Source organism: Amia ocellicauda, chromosome 3, assembly GCF_036373705.1.
Source record: "Amia ocellicauda isolate fAmiCal2 chromosome 3, fAmiCal2.hap1, whole genome shotgun sequence".
Taxonomy (NCBI): Eukaryota; Metazoa; Chordata; class Actinopteri; order Amiiformes; family Amiidae; genus Amia; species Amia ocellicauda.
The window spans coordinates 27,643,060-27,661,206 of NC_089852.1; the positions used below are offsets into that span (position 1 = coordinate 27,643,060).

The 18,147-nt window shown below is 50.5% G+C and overlaps 1 protein-coding gene across 1 annotated transcript in view; it reads right to left on the reverse strand.

The window, feature by feature from the left end:
• rapgefl1 (Rap guanine nucleotide exchange factor (GEF)-like 1) overlaps positions 1 to 18,147 on the reverse strand; it is a 19,620-nt gene continuing 1,473 nt past the window's right edge. The window contains exons 2-15 of the mRNA XM_066698780.1: positions 8,827 to 8,905; positions 8,357 to 8,507; positions 7,383 to 7,480; positions 7,102 to 7,214; positions 6,737 to 6,904; positions 6,260 to 6,357; positions 5,929 to 6,051; positions 5,560 to 5,738; positions 5,349 to 5,439; positions 5,052 to 5,102; positions 4,473 to 4,560; positions 3,273 to 3,337; positions 2,334 to 2,388; positions 1 to 1,117 (exon numbers count right to left, since the gene is read on the reverse strand). Coding sequence (XP_066554877.1) covers positions 993 to 1,117; positions 2,334 to 2,388; positions 3,273 to 3,337; positions 4,473 to 4,560; positions 5,052 to 5,102; positions 5,349 to 5,439; positions 5,560 to 5,738; positions 5,929 to 6,051; positions 6,260 to 6,357; positions 6,737 to 6,904; positions 7,102 to 7,214; positions 7,383 to 7,480; positions 8,357 to 8,507; positions 8,827 to 8,905 — 1,484 coding nt within the window. The 3' untranslated portion in view covers positions 1 to 992. The remainder of the gene's footprint in view (positions 1,118 to 2,333; positions 2,389 to 3,272; positions 3,338 to 4,472; positions 4,561 to 5,051; positions 5,103 to 5,348; positions 5,440 to 5,559; positions 5,739 to 5,928; positions 6,052 to 6,259; positions 6,358 to 6,736; positions 6,905 to 7,101; positions 7,215 to 7,382; positions 7,481 to 8,356; positions 8,508 to 8,826; positions 8,906 to 18,147) is intronic.

Genomic DNA, 18,147 nt, shown 5'->3' on the forward strand with positions numbered 1-18,147 from the left:
TGTTGTGCAGAACGCAGTTTATTCAGAGCGTAGTGTCAGACAGCACAGACCACAGGGTTCCAGTTGCGTATTTCATGCAGAACATCTGCCAGCTTTACCATGTCCGTCTGTCTGTCTGTCCATCTGTTTTATACATCTGAGTTAGGAGGGGAGGATTGTAAACACTGACTTCTTTACAAAAAAAAAGAATAGCTTTCCACTTGGAACACGTAGTCTCACCGTGTCTATGTACAAACCTGTAGTGTGTCAGGCCTTTATCAAAAGCCACGCATACAAAAAAACAACAAAAAAATCTCTGTAATATACCATCTGTTCTCATACATAAAATAAAGTCTCCATCTTTTTGTTTCTATGTACAGTATTTACAACACTATGATACAAGGTGCACGGCAGCCAGTGGGGGTTCAGTGTACTCCAGGAAGTGTTAAGTGCACAGGTCATCACAGACAAAGAGGGGGGACTTCCTGTTGCAGGACCCCTGGTGGCTGCCGGTTAGCTGTCCGTTGTAAGTGCCCGAATGAAAAGAAGAAGAAGGGGGAGGGGGGGGGCGGGGCTGGCCTTATCCCTTTCCAGACGGTACCAGCCATCAGATTTGGAGGACTCGGCATTGCCTCGGCTCAGAAAACACCAGTCTGTGTGGCTCGGTGAGCGCTGGGTTGGCGGGTGCGGATAGTACAGCACAGTGCAGCAACAGCACAGCATAGCACAGCACAGTACGGCACAGTACGGCACAGTGCAGCAACAGTACAGTACAGCACGGCACGGTACAGCATCGCAGAGGGGAGGGAGACCAGCCGAGTCAGGTTTGAGCTCCACAAACAGCTCGCCAGTTCATTGCAGGCTTTAGCTTAATGCCCAGGCTCCATCGCAATAAGAAAATCCTGTGCTTCACCCGTCATGCCATCAAGAGGGAACCAGGGAGGCGTCTTCTGAGGTTTACACACGGTTGGGGGGGGGGATAGGGAGTGGGTGAGTCCGGGGTGGGAAGGGGCTCAAACATCTTTGGGCTCCAGCTTGCAGGACATGTTGAACAGGAGGTTCTGATTGTCGATCACCTGCAGCTGTCGCACATACGCCTTGGTCTGTAGGTGGGAGGGAGAGGGCTCTGAGTCCAGCGCTGATGAGAGAGAGAGAGATTGTTAAGTGTAAAGATACACCGATCAGCCATAACATTATGATCACCTGCCTAATATTGTGTAGGTCCCCCTTTTGCCGCCAAAACAGCCCTGACCCGTCGAGGCATGGACTCCACTAGACCTCTGAAGGTGTGCTGTGGTATCTAGCACCAAGACGTTAGCAGTAGATCCTTTAAGTCCTGTAAGATGCGAGGTGGGGCCTCCATGGACCGGACTTGTTTGTCCAGCACATCCCACAGATGCTCGATTGGATTGAGATCTGGGGAATTTGGAGGCCAAGTCAACACCAACACACTTTTCCTTCCTTGGACCACTTTTGATAGGTACTGACCACTGCAGACCGGGAACACCCCACAAGAGCTGCAGTTTTGGAGATGCTCTGACCCAGTCGTCTAGCCATCACAATTTGGCCCTTGTCAAAGTCGCTCTGATCCTTAAGCTGCCCATTTTTCCTGCTTCTAACACATCAACTATGAGGACAAAATGTTCACTTGCTGCCTAATATATCCCACCCACTGACAGGTGAATTGATAACGAGATTATCAGTGTTACTCACTTCACCTGTCAGTGGTCATAGTGTTATGGCTGATCGGTGTTTAAATATTAAGCTGTAAAGCAAGCACTGTGGCTCAAACACTCAGGTGCACTGGCAGGATATGACCGCTAGATGTCAATATAGATCCACTATCCCACACTGCGCATTCAGCCACAGCAGTGCAGGCGTCTCGGGGACACCCTGCACCACACTGCAGCACCCGCCTGCCGTTTCTATGGCAACTGTGTCATTTCTAGGGTAGCTCGGGAGACTGACAGACAGGTAAACCGGCAAAGGAGAGAGAGACACAAACAGACAGCATGTTCCTGTTCTCTCTCTCCCTCTCTCCCCAGGCGAGTCCTGTTCCAGAGACAGGGCAGGTCTGTGCCTGTGCCTTTTCATCCTGCCCTCCCCTCACCCCAGACACTCTACCCTCCCTTCGCCCCGGCCGCGGGCTAACCCAGCGCTCAGGGACGGAAATGGGCGAAAGCTGCCCTGACTTCTTTTGGGTTCTCTGCTCTGCCCCTCACTGGAGACCCCAGCCGTCAGTGCAGCCCAGCGCTGTCAAGCTGTGCTGAAGTAGTGCTATAGGGCTGTAATGCCGTGCCATATTGCTGTGTTGATTACACAGTAGCGTGCCCTCCAGTGACCCCCGCACTCACCCAGTGGAGTGCTCCTGTACCTCCGGATTGTCCTCACCATCTCTGCCACCTTGTGCTGAGAGAGTGAGAGAGAGATAGAGAGAGATTATAATTTATCAATTTATTTTTAATCAATCAATCTATAAATATATTTTTTCTTGTTTTTATGCATCACCTGTATCGTACATGCTTTGGCAATACCTGGAAACATGTCATGCCAATAAAGCTTGTTTTGAATTTCAAAGAGAGAGAGAGAGAGAGAGCAATGAGCCACACTTGGCCCTGTGGCACTGACAGCAGCCATTACACCACATTGAATTCCCACAGTTGTACCTGGCAATTTACTTATTTATTTATATATGAAATGCATTTCCTGATGACGCTGCATGAGGCAACGCTGAGGTTTCCACTTCAGTTACTTCCAAAGTAATATTTTTTTGTGGTTTGTTGCATGCTTTAAGCACTACGGTTAAAATGGAGAATGTGCATCTCAGTGCGTGTGTCTGTCTTGGAGTGTCCTAGTGTGTGTCTTTCAGTGCATTCCAGTCTGTGTATGAGTGTGACAGTATGACTCGCAGTTTTACTGTGTGAGTGTGAGTCTCGGTGTGTCTGTTATACTATGCATGTCTGTGTGTGCATTTTACTAGGTCTGTGTGTGCGCGTGTGTGTGTGTATCAGTGTTTGCCAGTGTGTGTCCGGGCCCCACCCAGGACTGTGTGTTCCTCAGTGATGTGAGAGGAGTTGGGAGCCAGAACCACAGAGGCGTCCTAACATCAGCCTGGCACACAGCACCCACGGGGGGGGGACATGGGGATGCTGATGTCACAAACTGGGAGGACCCAACTACACAGCTGCCTGTGTTCATGGCTACAGCCTCATGTCTTCTCACAGCACCGATGACATCAACTGCACACAGGGCTGTGGGAGTGAGAGTGGGCGACCCCCGGCAAGACGACTCACCATTTTCTCAAAATTGACCAGGTCTCCGTGGAAGGTCTTGCAGCTCTCATGCAGGAATGTCAAGTCTGTGGAGAGAGAGAGAGATAGTGTGTGAGAGACAAGCCCAGGCTGGGGGGAATGACTGGAATTCCAGCTGACCTCTGACCTCTGGAATGCTCGGGCAGCACTGGGGTCACCTTTTGTGACATTACGATTCACCCAGCAGCCCTGCTTCCACTGAATAGGTACAGTATCAAATGTGGAAGGTTTTCATTTCACATCCTACTGAGCATGTGGTAAATTCACTGACTGCGGCCTGCACAGGGTCAGTGTTCCTCGCGGGGGTGCTTTCCCTCTCTTCCCCCATCAGTCCCAAATGGAAAACCAAGCAGACAACAACAACATGACTGCCGGTTACACAATCAGGCCAGGGCTTATGCAAGGGGGCCACCGGCCTCAAAACAGCCCACTTCACAGGGGAATGAAACCCAGGGCCCAGAGGGCGGAGATGCACTGCAGTGGGGCAGCACGGGGGGGGATTAAGGGGGTCAGTGCCCAAATTCCCGAGGCAGAGGAGAGGCAGCGGGAGTCGAGCAGGCTGCCTCAGATCCCAGTGTCCCACTCCGCTGATTAAAGAACTGGAGGAGGGGAGGAGAATGGAGAGGGGTAGTGGGGGTTGGGGGTGTTGTGGTCAGAGCTGGGGATTAAGTAGTGTTAATTGCAGAGGGGCTTAAATCTGGTCTCTAATAAAGCAGTTCAGCCCAAATCCCACAGCTGCAGCATCTGGGGTGAGAGCGTTTATAAAAAATACAAAGTTTTTATTATGTTCTTGATTTAATTATTTTCTTTTTAAAAGTCACATCTGGAGGCCAGCTGTGCAAGAAGGCTTCTGCTGGGGAGAGAGGGGGAGAGAGGGGCAGCGGCTGCAGCGCTGTGCGTTTGTTGACTCCTGACCGCAGGGGCGGCTGCCGGGGCTCAGAGCTCGCCTCAAGCAGAGCGACGGCGCACGCGTGATGGGGGTTTGGCGGGAGTGCGTGCATGTGTACATGCTTCACAAAACTGACAGAAACGATCACAGAGAAGCCCACTGAGAGACAAGAGCCCAGGGAAGAGATGGGTTGTGGATCGTCCCTTCACCTGCTTCTCTGTTTATCTCCTCTTTTTATGCTCTACTCTCTCGGGAGTTGCCTGAATGATTGACAGGATTGAATGATAGCTCACCTTTCAGCAGGAGCGGGGTGAAGGGGATGACGGGCGGGCGCAGACTGGAGATGAGGTCACGGTAGGACTTGTGGTTCCTGGACGGGTCCTGTGGAGAGGGGGCGGGGTTTAGAACAGCTCTGATAAACCCTGACCGTTCCTGCGCAATGCGTCGTGATGCAGGACTCTGCCTCTCTCAGCGTGCCTTCCTGCCCGACTCTACAGTCATTTTATTGATATCATCATTATTACTGTTGTTAACTTGAGATCTGATGACATATATATATTTTATTTTAATTGTTTAGCTTTAAAAGGGACAAGAAGTGTGTTTTTTTTTTTTTTTTTTTTTTTTTTTTTAAGTAAACGAAGAACATCCTGGCAGCTATTTGATCCCATTGATAAGGTGCTGTCTGAATCCAAAGCACCTTATCCGTGAGTGACTTCTGGGGTCTACACTTCTGGTTTTGGCTGCTTCCGAGCTGACCGGTCATTCAGCTGGACGTTAACTGACCACTTGAGGCTCCACGTGTTGACCAGATAACTAATTGTGCAATAATTGGAAACTACACTCATATAACCCTATTAACAGAGGTTACTCACCACAGTGCTCTCAAACTGCTGGAACTGCTTCTTAAACTTCCCCGGCAGCCCCTGCCACACAAAAAAACAAAAACAGATTAACACCGGGGGGTCAGGGGCAGGGGGGGGGCAGTGGATGGGTGACAGCACTGGGGAGTCAGAGTAGAGCACGTCCGTGTCAGTATGTGGGTCACTGGTGCATTGGTGTCGGTCTCAGTGTCGTGTGAGTGTGGGTGTCAGTGCGTCCGTCGTTATCAGTGTGTCACTGAGTCCGTCAGTGGGTCCGTGCATCGGTCAGTGGGTTTCAGAGACTCATACCTCCCAGGTGAGCCGCAGACGGCTGACCGCAGGGTTGTCCAGGCCAAGCACCACGGCCAGGAATGACAACAGGTCCTGCTGTTGCTTACACCTGCAAAACACACTGCATTAACACACCTGCAAAACACACTCCTTTAAATACCCTCCACCCCGGGCCCCGCCCCCCACTCCCCATACCCCCCCACCCACGCCTCCCAGCCCCCCCACTCACAGTGCTGCGATCTTGATGAACTTGCGCAGCAGCTGCACCCTCTTGGGCAGGGACTGGCACTGCAGGATCTCTGTGGCTACCCAGTGCTGCACCTCGCTGCAGCGCTGCAGTACCAGCTCCAGGTTCAGGGGGCGCCAGCGAGCCTGTTCCCCGTGGAAGACGTAGCACACGAACTCCACCTATGGCGACAGAACACAGTGCAGGGGGTCAGAGACACGGTGCAAGACAGCAGCACGAACCTGGACTGTCCCACTCCTGCGATTTGATCCTTCGTTAAGCCCCTCCCACTGTTCTAAGTTGATCGCCCCAATAACTCCTCCTCCTCCCTCTCCCTTCATACTGTGATGGCATGAATTAAGTCCCACCCACCTCATGCACACAGCTGAACAGCTCCCAGTCGAATGCCACCAGCTGATTGGACACCTCCTCAGCACTCATGTCATGCAGTTTGCTGTCACCAGGTGACCAGTGGATCTCCTCAGGCAGGGGCAGCTGAGAGAGGGGTGAGAGAGTGGGGGTGGGGTGTCAGGATTGCCAGTATAAACAGCTCACAGCTCAACAGCTCAATACTATATGTGCAGAGCACCACCAGTCCCTTGAACAACCACCGCTACAAACACTGAAGAACAGGTTTGTTACTCTGCGGTTTCTTTCATTTTCACCTCAGACTGTACCCCCCGCTCCCTCAGCCCAGTCTCACCAGTGTTTCCAGTTCCTGCGGCTCACAGGCGAAGAGATGCGTGTTGACACCCAGCGTGGTGAAGACCGCCTCATCGCTGGGCCGGAACAGGGCCTTCTCTGCACAGACAGTCAGGCTGCGTTAGTAACACTGACTGCTACAGACAGACAGACGGCACTATAGGACTGACGGCTGATGCAGACAGACACACAGAGACGCACACCCTTAGTATCAGTAAACAGTGGGGATTCCCATAACAGGTTGATGTCATAAATACTGTGTGTAAATCATGACTGGTCAGGCGGAGCTCACAGTGGATGAAGTCTGGCTCTCAGCGTGCATCAGTGTGTGTGTGTTTGTGTATCAGTCTGCTTACATGCATGTGTGTATCAGAGGCCACCTGTGATCCGGTTATCAATGCTGTTATAGCTATGGTCAGCGGCTGTCTTTGAACTTGTGCATCAGTGTGTGTAGCCAGAGCGCAGGGTCAGTCCTTACCCCCAGCGGAGGTGACCGCGACCAACACCAGCGCCCCCTGCCGGGCGGGCTGCTCTTCGCTGTACTGCAGCTTCTCCCGCACCAGCGCCAGGATCTCGCCCACGCTGCAGGACAGCCGGCTGCGGATCGTCACATACGAGTGGTCCGGTGTGTAAACCCGGCAGAAGACTGCGGACACGGGACAGACAGACAGACGGGGTTAAATAACTGACTGACTGACAGTGACGGTTGAAAATGCAGTCTGCTCTACACAGACAGACAGAAAGGGTTAATAACAAGGAAAGCCTTCATCTAAATTAATTCGCTGCTTCTTTGAGGCACCACACCACTGAAGGGTGAAGGGTGAAAGGTCAGGGGTCACTCACTCTCGTCAGACCCTCGGAAGGCCTCTCTCGGCTGCAGACAGGCGTCGATGCGGCGGAAGTGTCTGAAAAGCGGTCGCACCTGCTTCTTCTTGCTGTCTCTGTCCTCCTCCACCCTGTAGACAGACAGACATTAGGCTCTCATTTCTTCCTGTTTGCACACACTCTGCACATGGGAACTGTGTGGGACTGTGCTGCAGGATGTATCAGTGTGTGGGACTGTGCTGCAGGGTGCTGCATTGTGCTGCAGGGTGCGGGACTGTGCGGGTTGCTGTGACACTCACTGGCTCTGCAGGATCTCAGTCCAACGCTGTAGTTTGAGAACATCCTCTACCAGCTCGGGGTAGCGGCTCAGCTCCTGTGCAGCACACAGGTACAGCTCCTGACATGCGGCAGGGTGGGGGGTGGGGGACAGGCGCAGGGAGGAGAGAGGAACAGAGGAACAGATGATTAGTTTAGAAAGTGGCTTTTTGCAAACTTTGCATCGGGCGCGTCAGGGGAAACCTGCAAGAGCTAGCAAAGCAATCTGACAAGAACGCCCATACAAAATCTGCTGAGTCAGTTCCTCCATTTTCAAAGAGGATTCTCTCCCTTGCCAGGAACAACAATCAGACGCAGATGCACGGGCCGAGATAAGCGCAGCCCGGCTGAGCGCTGTTCAGCTGGCATCTATCGATAAGCACAGAGAGTCCCGAGAACTGATATACCTATGGGACTTTTCCCCATTAAATATCTGAATATGACTGTGAAAATAACACACACATGCACATAAATCAGTGCCAAAACCTGTGTAAATAATAAAAACTCACACATGCACACAAATCAGTGTACAAAAAAAGCAGCCATAACAACATCAGGAATGAATAATCCTCAAAAATGATTCTAATGAACTGAACTGCTGAAGTGGACAGGCAGAACCAGTCGTGTGGACCCTGCCCAGAGAGGGATGCAGTCAGTGCTGTAGGTCCCCCCCCACCTGAAAACCCTGCTCGACTGGGTGTTTAGCAAGAGAAATGAGACAATGCAGTGACTGAAAAAAAAATAAACAAAATAATAGTGCAGGCCTCCAAGACTAGGACCCCACAGCACTGGGCTGAATGGCTGGTATCTTAAGCAGGGGAGGGCAGCCCCGCAGGGGGGGGGGGGGAATCTACTCAGAGTCTTCCAGAATCATCGAACAGCGGCTAAGATTGGGGAGGCCTTGAGGCTGGGAGTTCCCCTGTGCTGTGTGCGTCTGTGCTGTGCAGTGGGGCAGTACCTTGGGGAACTGGTGCGATCGCTCTCCCTCCTCCTGCAGCAGCTCTCGGTACGTCTCCAGGTAGCGGAACGCCACGCTCAGCACCGTCTGTTTCCTGTCCGCGCCGTCCCAGCCCTGCCAGCCTTCGCTCTGCTTCCCGTCGGCGCGGAACCTGGGGGGGGTCGGGGGTTAAGGAGAAACGTGGAGCAGCACGGACCGAGGACGGTATCCCAACACACGCACACAACTACACGCGTGCACATGCACACACCTACACATTCACACGCCAACACGCGTACCCAATGCACTTGCCCGTGGACACACAAGGTTGACATACATACACAGACACAAGTTAAAAAATAAACACGTGACTCAAAACTGGCTCCCAGACTCACACTCACACACAAACAACGCGGCCCCCCTCCATTCAAGCGTGTGGTGATGCTGTTGGCAGGAGCGCCAGGGTGGGTGTGACATTCTGGGAAGGATACTGTTGTAGTAGGACCTGCTGGAACTTGTCGGGCGGCAGGAAGATGGGATGTGTGAGCATGAAGTCATCCAGCAGGGTCTCTGAAACACAACAGCAGAGAAGAGCGCTGAGAGACAGGCCCGGACACGCAGAGACACCACGAGACTGCGCCCGGCCCAGCCCAGCCCAGACCGCAGACAGCAAAACCACCCCGACTGCCCCTCCGCATGCAAAGGAAACCTGGAGTCCTCCGAGGACAGGTGAGAACTCTAGAGCAGATAAATTAACAAATAAATAAAGATGGAGACTCCCACAGGCCCGGCTGAGCATCACACATCACAAGAAGAGCTCCAATTTACAATGAGGGGGAAACAAATAGACTGACTGGGTAGTTCATATTATATATATTTTAATGGTATTATACATAATTGCTGTCCTTTTGGATGCGCTGGTTCTACTCAGAGGAGCACACTTTCATAAGAGACAGGAACAGAGTGGGGCTACTGGAACTGGATGCTGGCATCAAGCCCTGCTGGCAGGATAGAGGCGGGAGGGGGAGGGGGCAGCTCAGACACGTCCTCTGACTCCGCCCATTTTCACTGGCACTGTGGGGTTGACAGTGTCGCTGGTACTTTTCCATGTTTGATTGAGGTCCACTAACTTGTATTATGCTTATTGTTTTTCCTTTTTCATGCTCTAGATCACGGCAACTTCAGCCCACCTCTCTGACTCATTCCTTTCTATCTCATTTTCCTCTTTTCTCTCGCTCTCGTGCGCGCGTGCACGCTCCCTCCCTCGCTCCTTCGCCCCCTCACACTTTGCTGTGCTCCTCTTATCTGATCTCTGCTGCTCCTGCTGCAAACCCAGAGCCGAGCAAGCTGCTCCCAGTAAACCTCTTTGCATTAAAACGTATGGCAGCTCCGTTTCCCAGGAGACACAGAGTTTAGTGGCACTGATTAAATGACTCCTGGGTGAAGGTGGGGGGGGGATAGAGAGAGAGTGAGAGAGAGAGAGTCTGGGGCTGAATGTTCAGGTGCTCTGAAGAAAATGATTTGGCTTTTCAGTTTCAAATGATGGGACCCACCTCCGGGGACGGTCAGTTCCCCCTGCTGGAGCCCGAGTCCAAGATCTTTTAATCATTTTATGGATGATTGTTTTTAAAACGATTTAAAAAATGAATCTTAATTGTTTTTAAAGATTTACTTGTTTTTAAATCACTAATTGTTTAGGGTTTTTTCGGTTTAGTTTTGTTATATTCTTTTGTCAAATACATTGTCCGTCTTGGATTTAATTTTAAATGCATTGGACCTTTTTTGTTTGTTTTTTATTTTTACCTTTTTAATTGTTTCTTTATTTTGTCCAATGCATTTTCAGTTATTTTCAATGTATTTGACTTTTATGTTGGTGAGCAGTTTTGCTTTAATCACATTTGTTTTGTTGTTTTGTGCACGTTTATTTGAAGTTAATTGTTTTGTTTTTCGTTAAAATCACAAAGATTTTAAATTTTTTTTAAGTGATTTTAAGAATTGATTTTAAAAGATTTTAAATCATAAGTATTAAAAAATTGAATTGTTTTTATGTAAATGTAAAATACTATATACAATAAAACAGTATTTTCAGTTTCAAACTAAATTAAACAAAATACTGCAGAGTTAAGATCGGTTTGAGCACTCGGCCCTCATGGGGCCTCTAACTTGGGTTTGGGGTTTGTGAAGCAGAACTAATGCAAAAAAATGAACAAATAAATTCAATCTTATGGCTCTGTGTTGATCATTTTAATGCAACACCACCTATTGGGACAGAGCACCCACTACAGCCAGAGGAACAAAATGCACCAAATTAAAACCAAGAGCATGGAAGAGACATCAGATCAGATAAATGAAATATGAAGCCCACAATACAGCAGGACAGGAGGGGGCGGGGGGCTGTCTCAGTATGACAGCTCTCAATTAGCTCTTAATTAATGGCCTAGAATAGCACTTTACAGCGAGCAGAAATAGCTGTTCTTACATTAAAGACAGGTCTCTCTCTCTCTCAAAAGCAAAGACAGAAACAGCAAAAACAATAAGTAGCTCTTCCCTCCCCCTGTTCACTCAGAGCGAGTGTGTGGGTTTATGAAACGGTGGAGAGGTCTCTGCAGCAGCCACACTTCCTCCCACTGCTGCATGCTGAAGTGGGCTCTCTCTCTCTCTCTCTCTCTCTCTCTCTCTCTCTCTCTCTCTCACACTAACACACACACACACACCATCTCTCTCCCTGTCTGCCAATCTCTCTCTCTCTATCTAACTTGTTCTCCTTAATCTTCTTTCCAGTCTCCCGATATCTTTCTCCACATCCTGGTCTCTCTGCCTCTGTCTGTATCTGTCTTTCCATTCCTGCCTGCCTGCCTCTGCCTCTCTCGCTCTCTCTTTCTCTCTCTCTCTCTCTCTCTCTATTATTCCTCCTCTCTCTCCTAACTGGGACCTTCAACTGGGCCAATGAGAAACCCATGTGCCTCTGTTCCTCCAGGGAGTCTCAGCAAAGAGGATAAGAGGATAAGACACCCGGCACAGAAACAATGCAGCCAGAGGGGAACAACACAGCAACCATAACCGCAAAACAAAAACAAAACGCTAAGAAAACAAAACAAAACGTGGTTATTTTCTTTGGGTTTTATTGATTCTTCTGCAGCCAGCCCCAGGGACTGGGGGAAGCTGTTCAGCAGAGAGCAGCTTCTGGTTCAGAGGTTCAATGCAGGGTGGCACTGCCTCCTAACCTTGGGCTCGACTGTTTGTCTGCAGAAACATTTGCTTGCTCTTGCTCTCCCTCCCTCCCTCCCTCTCTAACTGTTATGACAGAGACAGGAGACTGGAGAGGTCTCAGTTAGTTATTCTACGCCCACGAGGTGTGAGAAAAGTTAAAAAAATGTAATAAAAGAAAAAATCCACCACAGTTTACATGTTAGTGCTCTGATTTATGCATATTTGTTTCTCTCTCTTCATCCCCTTTCCTTCTCACTCTCTCTCCCCTTCTGTCCCTCTCTCCTAATCTCCCTCGCCCTCTCCCTTTTCACACATGGAAATTAAAAGCAGGTGCGTTTCCGAAAGCCAGAAGTGTTTCAGACACTGAGAGTGGTGGAGATGAAAATGGTGTGTGGGGGGTGTGTGGAATAAACCAAGTCAACCCTCTTCTCAGCAGTACCCCAAGCCCCCCAATTCTGCCCAGCAAAAACCTCTACACAACTCTTGTGACAATAGCATGCAATGAGCATGAGAACCCCATAGAGCATGTGTGGACTCTCCTTGACCTTAGAAAAATGGCCTCCCCCCAGTCCTCTTCAAACAGCCCCTGTCCTGGAGCAGCCTGTTAACCTGTCCCACAGTGCACTGCCGCGTAGCTCCACTCAGGGCTCCCGAGTGCGGACTGGTGCTCGCTTCACACCTGGGGTTTGTGCGTCAGCTCTCTCCCACATCCAAACACCATTCCTTTCTTGTTTTTCTAAGAGCGATTATTTCTTTTGAAACGGAGGAACAGTCAGAAGGGTGTGGTCACGATCCTATTAATTTGTAACCGCCGGAAACTTTCCAATGTTATTCTCTGGGTAAACAAGTGTGGGAGAGAAGCAAGTGTTCGCACCCTGCCGCTCTTATTTTATGTTTTCTTTTCCCCTCCCCAATAGGCACAGTGATTTTGTTTTTGATTTTTTAAGTTAGTTTCTCTCCTCTCTTTTCCCTGCTTGCTGCCCAGCTGCTTCTCCTGTCAGTACAGCACGGCCGCAGCCTGCGGAGAGGCTCTGTGAACGTGGCGCAAAACAGCAGGAAGGAGAAACAGAACTGGAGACTCCAGTGGCTGATGGGCAAACGTGTCATTACATAAACCTCACCAAGTCCTCGGCTATAGGGCGACCCAGCTGGCTGTGCCTGATCTGTGTAACTCTCCCCCCTCCTTTCTCCTTCTCCCTCTTTCTCTCTGGCCCAGTTGTGTATGTTGTGGTGGCGTTGTCTGCCAGCCTGGCCGTCTCCATCGCAAACAGATCAGGCCTTGTGATCGCATGTGTGTGTGTGCGTGCATGTCTCTCTTGTGATTACGTGTGTGTGTGTGCGTTGTTTGTTTCCCTGAAGTTTGTCATTATCTCCAGCTCACTCTGTTGTTTTGAACTTTGCTCATACTTGTAACACTGGTATATAACTATTCGGCTCCCTCCCCTTCTCCCTCTCCCTCTCCCTCGTTCTTTATCTCTGCCTGTCGCTCTGTATTGTTTTGACCTATGATCTGTGTTTCAGTCCGTCGCTGTCCATCTCTCTCTCCCTTGACTGGGACTGGCCTTGACTGATTTTTTGTGATACAGCTCCAATGCACACACGCTTGCCCACAAAGTGAACTCATGTGCTGACAAATGCCCCCCCCCTTTTCCCTCAGTGCCCCCACTACATGGCCATCAGCTGGCCTGGCCTCTGGCGTTTGCACTGAAAATACAGCAGACGTCTGTGCCGTCCCGTCATGGCACACATAGCAGACGCCCAGCCGGTCTGTTTAAGTGCAGGGTGTGAGCGCCACTTGGACCGTGCTTATTCAACCGCACCGCAAGGACAATTAAAACTGGAAAAAATACAATACAAAGGTTATTCGGACTCAATTCCCGAGGAAGTTTGGGTTTTTATAAAATTCTATGATTAAAATAATATAAAAAAAGTGGGAAAAATAGACCCCTATCTCTCTCTCTCCCTCTCCCAACTCTGTCTGCTCGGCCACCACAGTTAATCAGACACTCAGCAGTAAGTAGATTATGTAATAATTATGGGGGTACAAAGAGAGAGGGAAAAAAAAAAAAAACCCTTTTTGCATAACAGCTTAAACAGTTTCACATGGCCACTGGCTTAGTCCTCCTTCCCTCCCTCTCGCTCGTTTTTTCACACACTCTCCTTTTCTCTCTCTCTCTCATGCTCTCTCCCCTTCTCTCCCTCTCCCATACACACGCTCTCTCCCTCTCCCATATACACCCTCGTTCGCTCTCTCCCTCCTTCTCTCTCTCCTTCTCCTCCGAGCGCTGTTGCCATGTGAAAGTTTGCCCGTCTCCGAGAGGCACTTTTCTGCATCGCTAGCTGGAGTGACTCACTGCTCCCCCCAGCCCCACAATGCACTGCAGCAGGCGGCAGCAGGCTCCGGGTGACGGCGTGGGTGCTGGGCGCGTGGGCGTCCGAGTGAGTCCAGAAGCGTGTTCGGAAAGCCCAGGAGTGGGGGAGCGATACCAGAGGGGTCACCTCGCTCCTTTGTGCCCAGCTCCAGTGCAAGGCCCTTGGGCTGCAGCAACAGCTTGTGGGGCGGGGGGGGGGGGAGGCTGCAGTTTGAACACCAGAGAGAAGAGAACAATAGCACTCCTCCTACGTACCAGCACACTACAGCAGGAGGCTTCTCTCTCTCTCTGGCACGCTCGCTCGCTTTTATCTTTTCATCCTTTGTGTGTGTATGTGTTTTTAACTTTATTTCTTCATTATTCTTTGCTTTGTTTTGGCGGACCGGGAGGCGTAACACCAGACACACATACCTATTCTACACTCCCCTCTCCCTCCATGCAGAAATGTGACATGGACAGTCCACATTACAGAAGAGTGCAACAAAAATAAATAATGCAGTGCACTGGGGAAAACACACTTGCTTTCCCAGCAGGACACCCACAGTGCAAGTGGCCAGGCTGCCACAATAGGGGGTAGTGTGACACAGCTAAAGGGGGAGGCAGGGGGGATTGGGGGAGCTGTGGCTGTGCAGGACCCCTCAGACATAATGTTCACAGATATGCCCCCCACCTCATGCCACCCCCACCTTCCCCAGCCTCACTCCCTCAGCTGGAGCAGCTGTGTAATGTAACAGAGCGACTTTCTGTTTTTCAAGCCTCTATCTATCCAGCCACATCAACCGGTCACTGATGTCCATTGCTCTCTTTCTTCCTTTCTTTCTCACAGTCCTCCCCCCCTCTTTTTCTCTCCCTCCCTCCTCTCTACAGCAGAGGTCCAGTGTAAAAAAAACATTTAAAAAAATACATGCACACACACACAGTTAAAAACAAGACGTGCTAATTCCCAGAGTGAGAGAGAGAATTGAGGCTCAGCGGTGTGTTTTGCCGGACACAGCCGGGGATAAACAACACTGCGTTCACTTCCTGCCCCAGAGGAACGCTCCCAGGCCTCTTCCAAGAAGCCAAGAAACAAAACCAGTAAAAACACACAGTAGCCTTCCCGGGATTTTCACATGAGCTGTAGGGATTCCCAACACACTGGAAACTCCCTTCGTGGGGGGGTGGGGGGGTGCTGAATGTGCAGTGCAAGGTTGCAGTTTCTGTTTCCCTGCTGAGCGGAGACCTTGTGGCTTCCCCTGTTGCGTCGATTCTACACAACGAGCCAACCCTATGAGCCGCACAGGCTGATCTGCTCCTGCTGGAGGCCTTCCTGCTCTTGCACTCTGTGATGGACTGGTCCTAGATGGCCCGGTATGCATCCCAAGCTGGTGCTGTGCTATGTAACAGGGATGTGAACAGGCCCGGGGCGGTTTTCAGTCAGAGGAGTGTCTTAAGGGCAGCTGGGTTCCTGTTGAGCGGGTTTGAAAGCTGAGCCAGTCAGGTTGTTAAACGGTGACTGTAGCTGGAGTCAGTTGGGTTTTTGCCTCGTTGTTTTTTGTCTGTGTGTTGAAATGTGCAGGAAAAGCTACTTACGACACGGTACACGTTGCGCGTTCCTACACGAGATGGCGACGATAGCCCTGGAATTTTGTGCGGAACAGCGGGCGACACTCGAACACGTAGTGCTCACACTTCACAACTACTCGGACATCAACGGCAACAGTCAACACCAGGGTTATACTCCCAGCATGCCACAGACGGGGAGACATACAGAAAGACAGACGGATAGATAGATAGATACAAACAGGTTAGGAGAGGGAAGGGGAGGGGAGGAGACTGTCCTGCAGGTGTGGCGCCTAGCTTTGTTCTCAGGCAGCTCTCAGCGCACCTGAGGGAAACACCTGGGGAAAGGTGTGAAATCAAACGGCAGAAGTCACACACCCCTCTTTCTTGCCTTTCCTTTTGTTGTGGTTGTCATTGACCTATTTGCTAAGAATCATGAGTTTTCCATTTAATGTATTTATCCACACAAGTCGTTATTCACAGAGGGGCCCCTCATCCTCCCCCCGGTCTTCTAGACTCTCCGGACAGCCACTTTACCGGCCCGGCTCAGTGGATCACTGCCCCCTGCCACCCTGGAGCACCGTGGCCTGATCTGCATCAAAGGTTAACTGGCAGTGCGGCCCATTCATTATGAGGGCTGAGCTGTAATGGGAGATTAACCCCCCCCACCTCATTCCCCCATTGATTTAATCACTTTGATCTGATTATGCGATTAAGCGATATTCTAATTCACCGAAGTGGTCCACGTTCCCCACTTTCGGTTTTAACCTGGCCTGCGCAACGGCTCCACTCCCCTCCCCTGCCCACCCCTCCTCATAACCCAAATAACGCCGTGCAGCCGCAGCAGAGCCGGCTCGGAGAGGAGGAAAGAAACAAGAAGAAAGACTAAAATGAGAGGGGCACAGTCCACAATTTGTCCTATTGAGAACCAGCTGCCCCCTCCCTCAGTGACAGAGCTGCAGCCTGGGGGGGTCACACAGCCTTTGGGTTTGCATTGCCATTAATTGCACCATTTTTCTTTTTCGGCTTAAGAGAGACCATTTCTATTCCCTGCACAGTCCTGCTCAGTGTTGCCACTGTTCTTAAACCACAGAAAGCGGCAGCAGGATCTGCCTCCCTGAACATCGGCTGTATTTTGGGTCAAGAAATAAAACATACAATAAAACATAAATAAAATAAAAAGTAGCAGGTGTACAGTAGTGACGCACACAGAAAAAACAAAAAACCCACACAAAGGTGCATGAAACTCGAGCTCCTATGACTGTGCTCCCAAGGGTCGTGTCTTGCCGCGGTCCGGGAGGAACGCGAAGAGTCTGTGGCTGCCTGTCCTGTCGGAGTCTCGCTCCGTTGCGTCAGTCGTTAGGCGATCAATGCAGCACATTTTAGTTGGCCGAGTTGTGTCGATTTAGTCAATCTGGGGCTCAGCTGGAAGGCCGCCCAGCGCACACATCTATCAATGTTTTGCTAATTACGGCCTGTCCAAAGACCCCGGGCCTCCAGGCGGCGTGTCACAGACCCCAGTGTGAGAGGAAGGGGAGAAAAAAAAAACAGGCAACCTTTGAAATTTGCATCACAGAATCTGAATACAAACTAAAACCTCTAGCAGACACACTGCCGGGCCTGGGGAGGGGCTGGGAGCCGCCGCCCTGTGCAGTCCAGAGAGGCAGGGGTCAGAGGAGCGCCGGCAGGGCTGTCCGGCTGCGGTCCAGCCACTACTGTAATCACTGGACTGACCCTCCTGCTGCTTCCAATCACTTAAAATAATTAAGGATTAGAAGGTAAGGGAGGGGGGGCGACTAGACTAGACACTAGACTGGGTTGCGTGAGCCAAGGTAACCCTGCAGCGGCAAACTGACAAACCAGCGGTACAGGAACGAACACACTGGATATGGAAATACGGCATTGGTTTATTTGGTGTCATTTTGTTAATAAAGGCCTGGATGGATCTAGACACCGTTTTTCAGCGCGTGCCCCACATGCACACGAGCTGCATGTCCAAGTCCTACTGCCGTGAAGACTGAGGGAGGGAAACAAATAAAGTGTGCTTATTTTAGCATCCCCTTCGGTCCCCCGCACACGCCCACCCTGCCCTCCCTCCGAAACAGGACAAACCAGCAGTGCAGTTTCAAAACGCCAGGTGTGACCTACTTCTAACTAATTAGTTAATAAAAACACACAAAAGGACAACCTTAGCCCGTTTGTGCTACTCCACAGATACACACACACGACATGGAATAGAACAAACACAACGGGTCTTTTTTTTTTTTTTATCTTGTGTAGCACTGCTGCATGCCAAGGCAGTCCGACTCAAAAAGCACCTGGCCAGGCAGCTCAGGAGAAGAATAGGGGAGGAAGACGGAAAAAAGCAAACTAAGACAGGTAAGTGGATGTCCTAACTTATCCCATCCCCAATTTTACACAATTCTAAGCCCATAAGAGACAACCAACATACCCTGAGTAAATCCACCTCTCTCCTAATACATATATATATACACACACGTGGGTGCAGTGCCCTCTCACCGGGCAGCAAGCCGATGTGCTCTTGGAATGGGAGGAGAAATAAACCAATAAAATGCAATAAAAAAGCGAGGTGAAAACAGTGGTGCATCACAGGCAGTGTGGACAGCTCCTTGCTCTGCACGGTACCGGTGGGGGGATTAACTCATTATGTAACACTGGACTCTATAG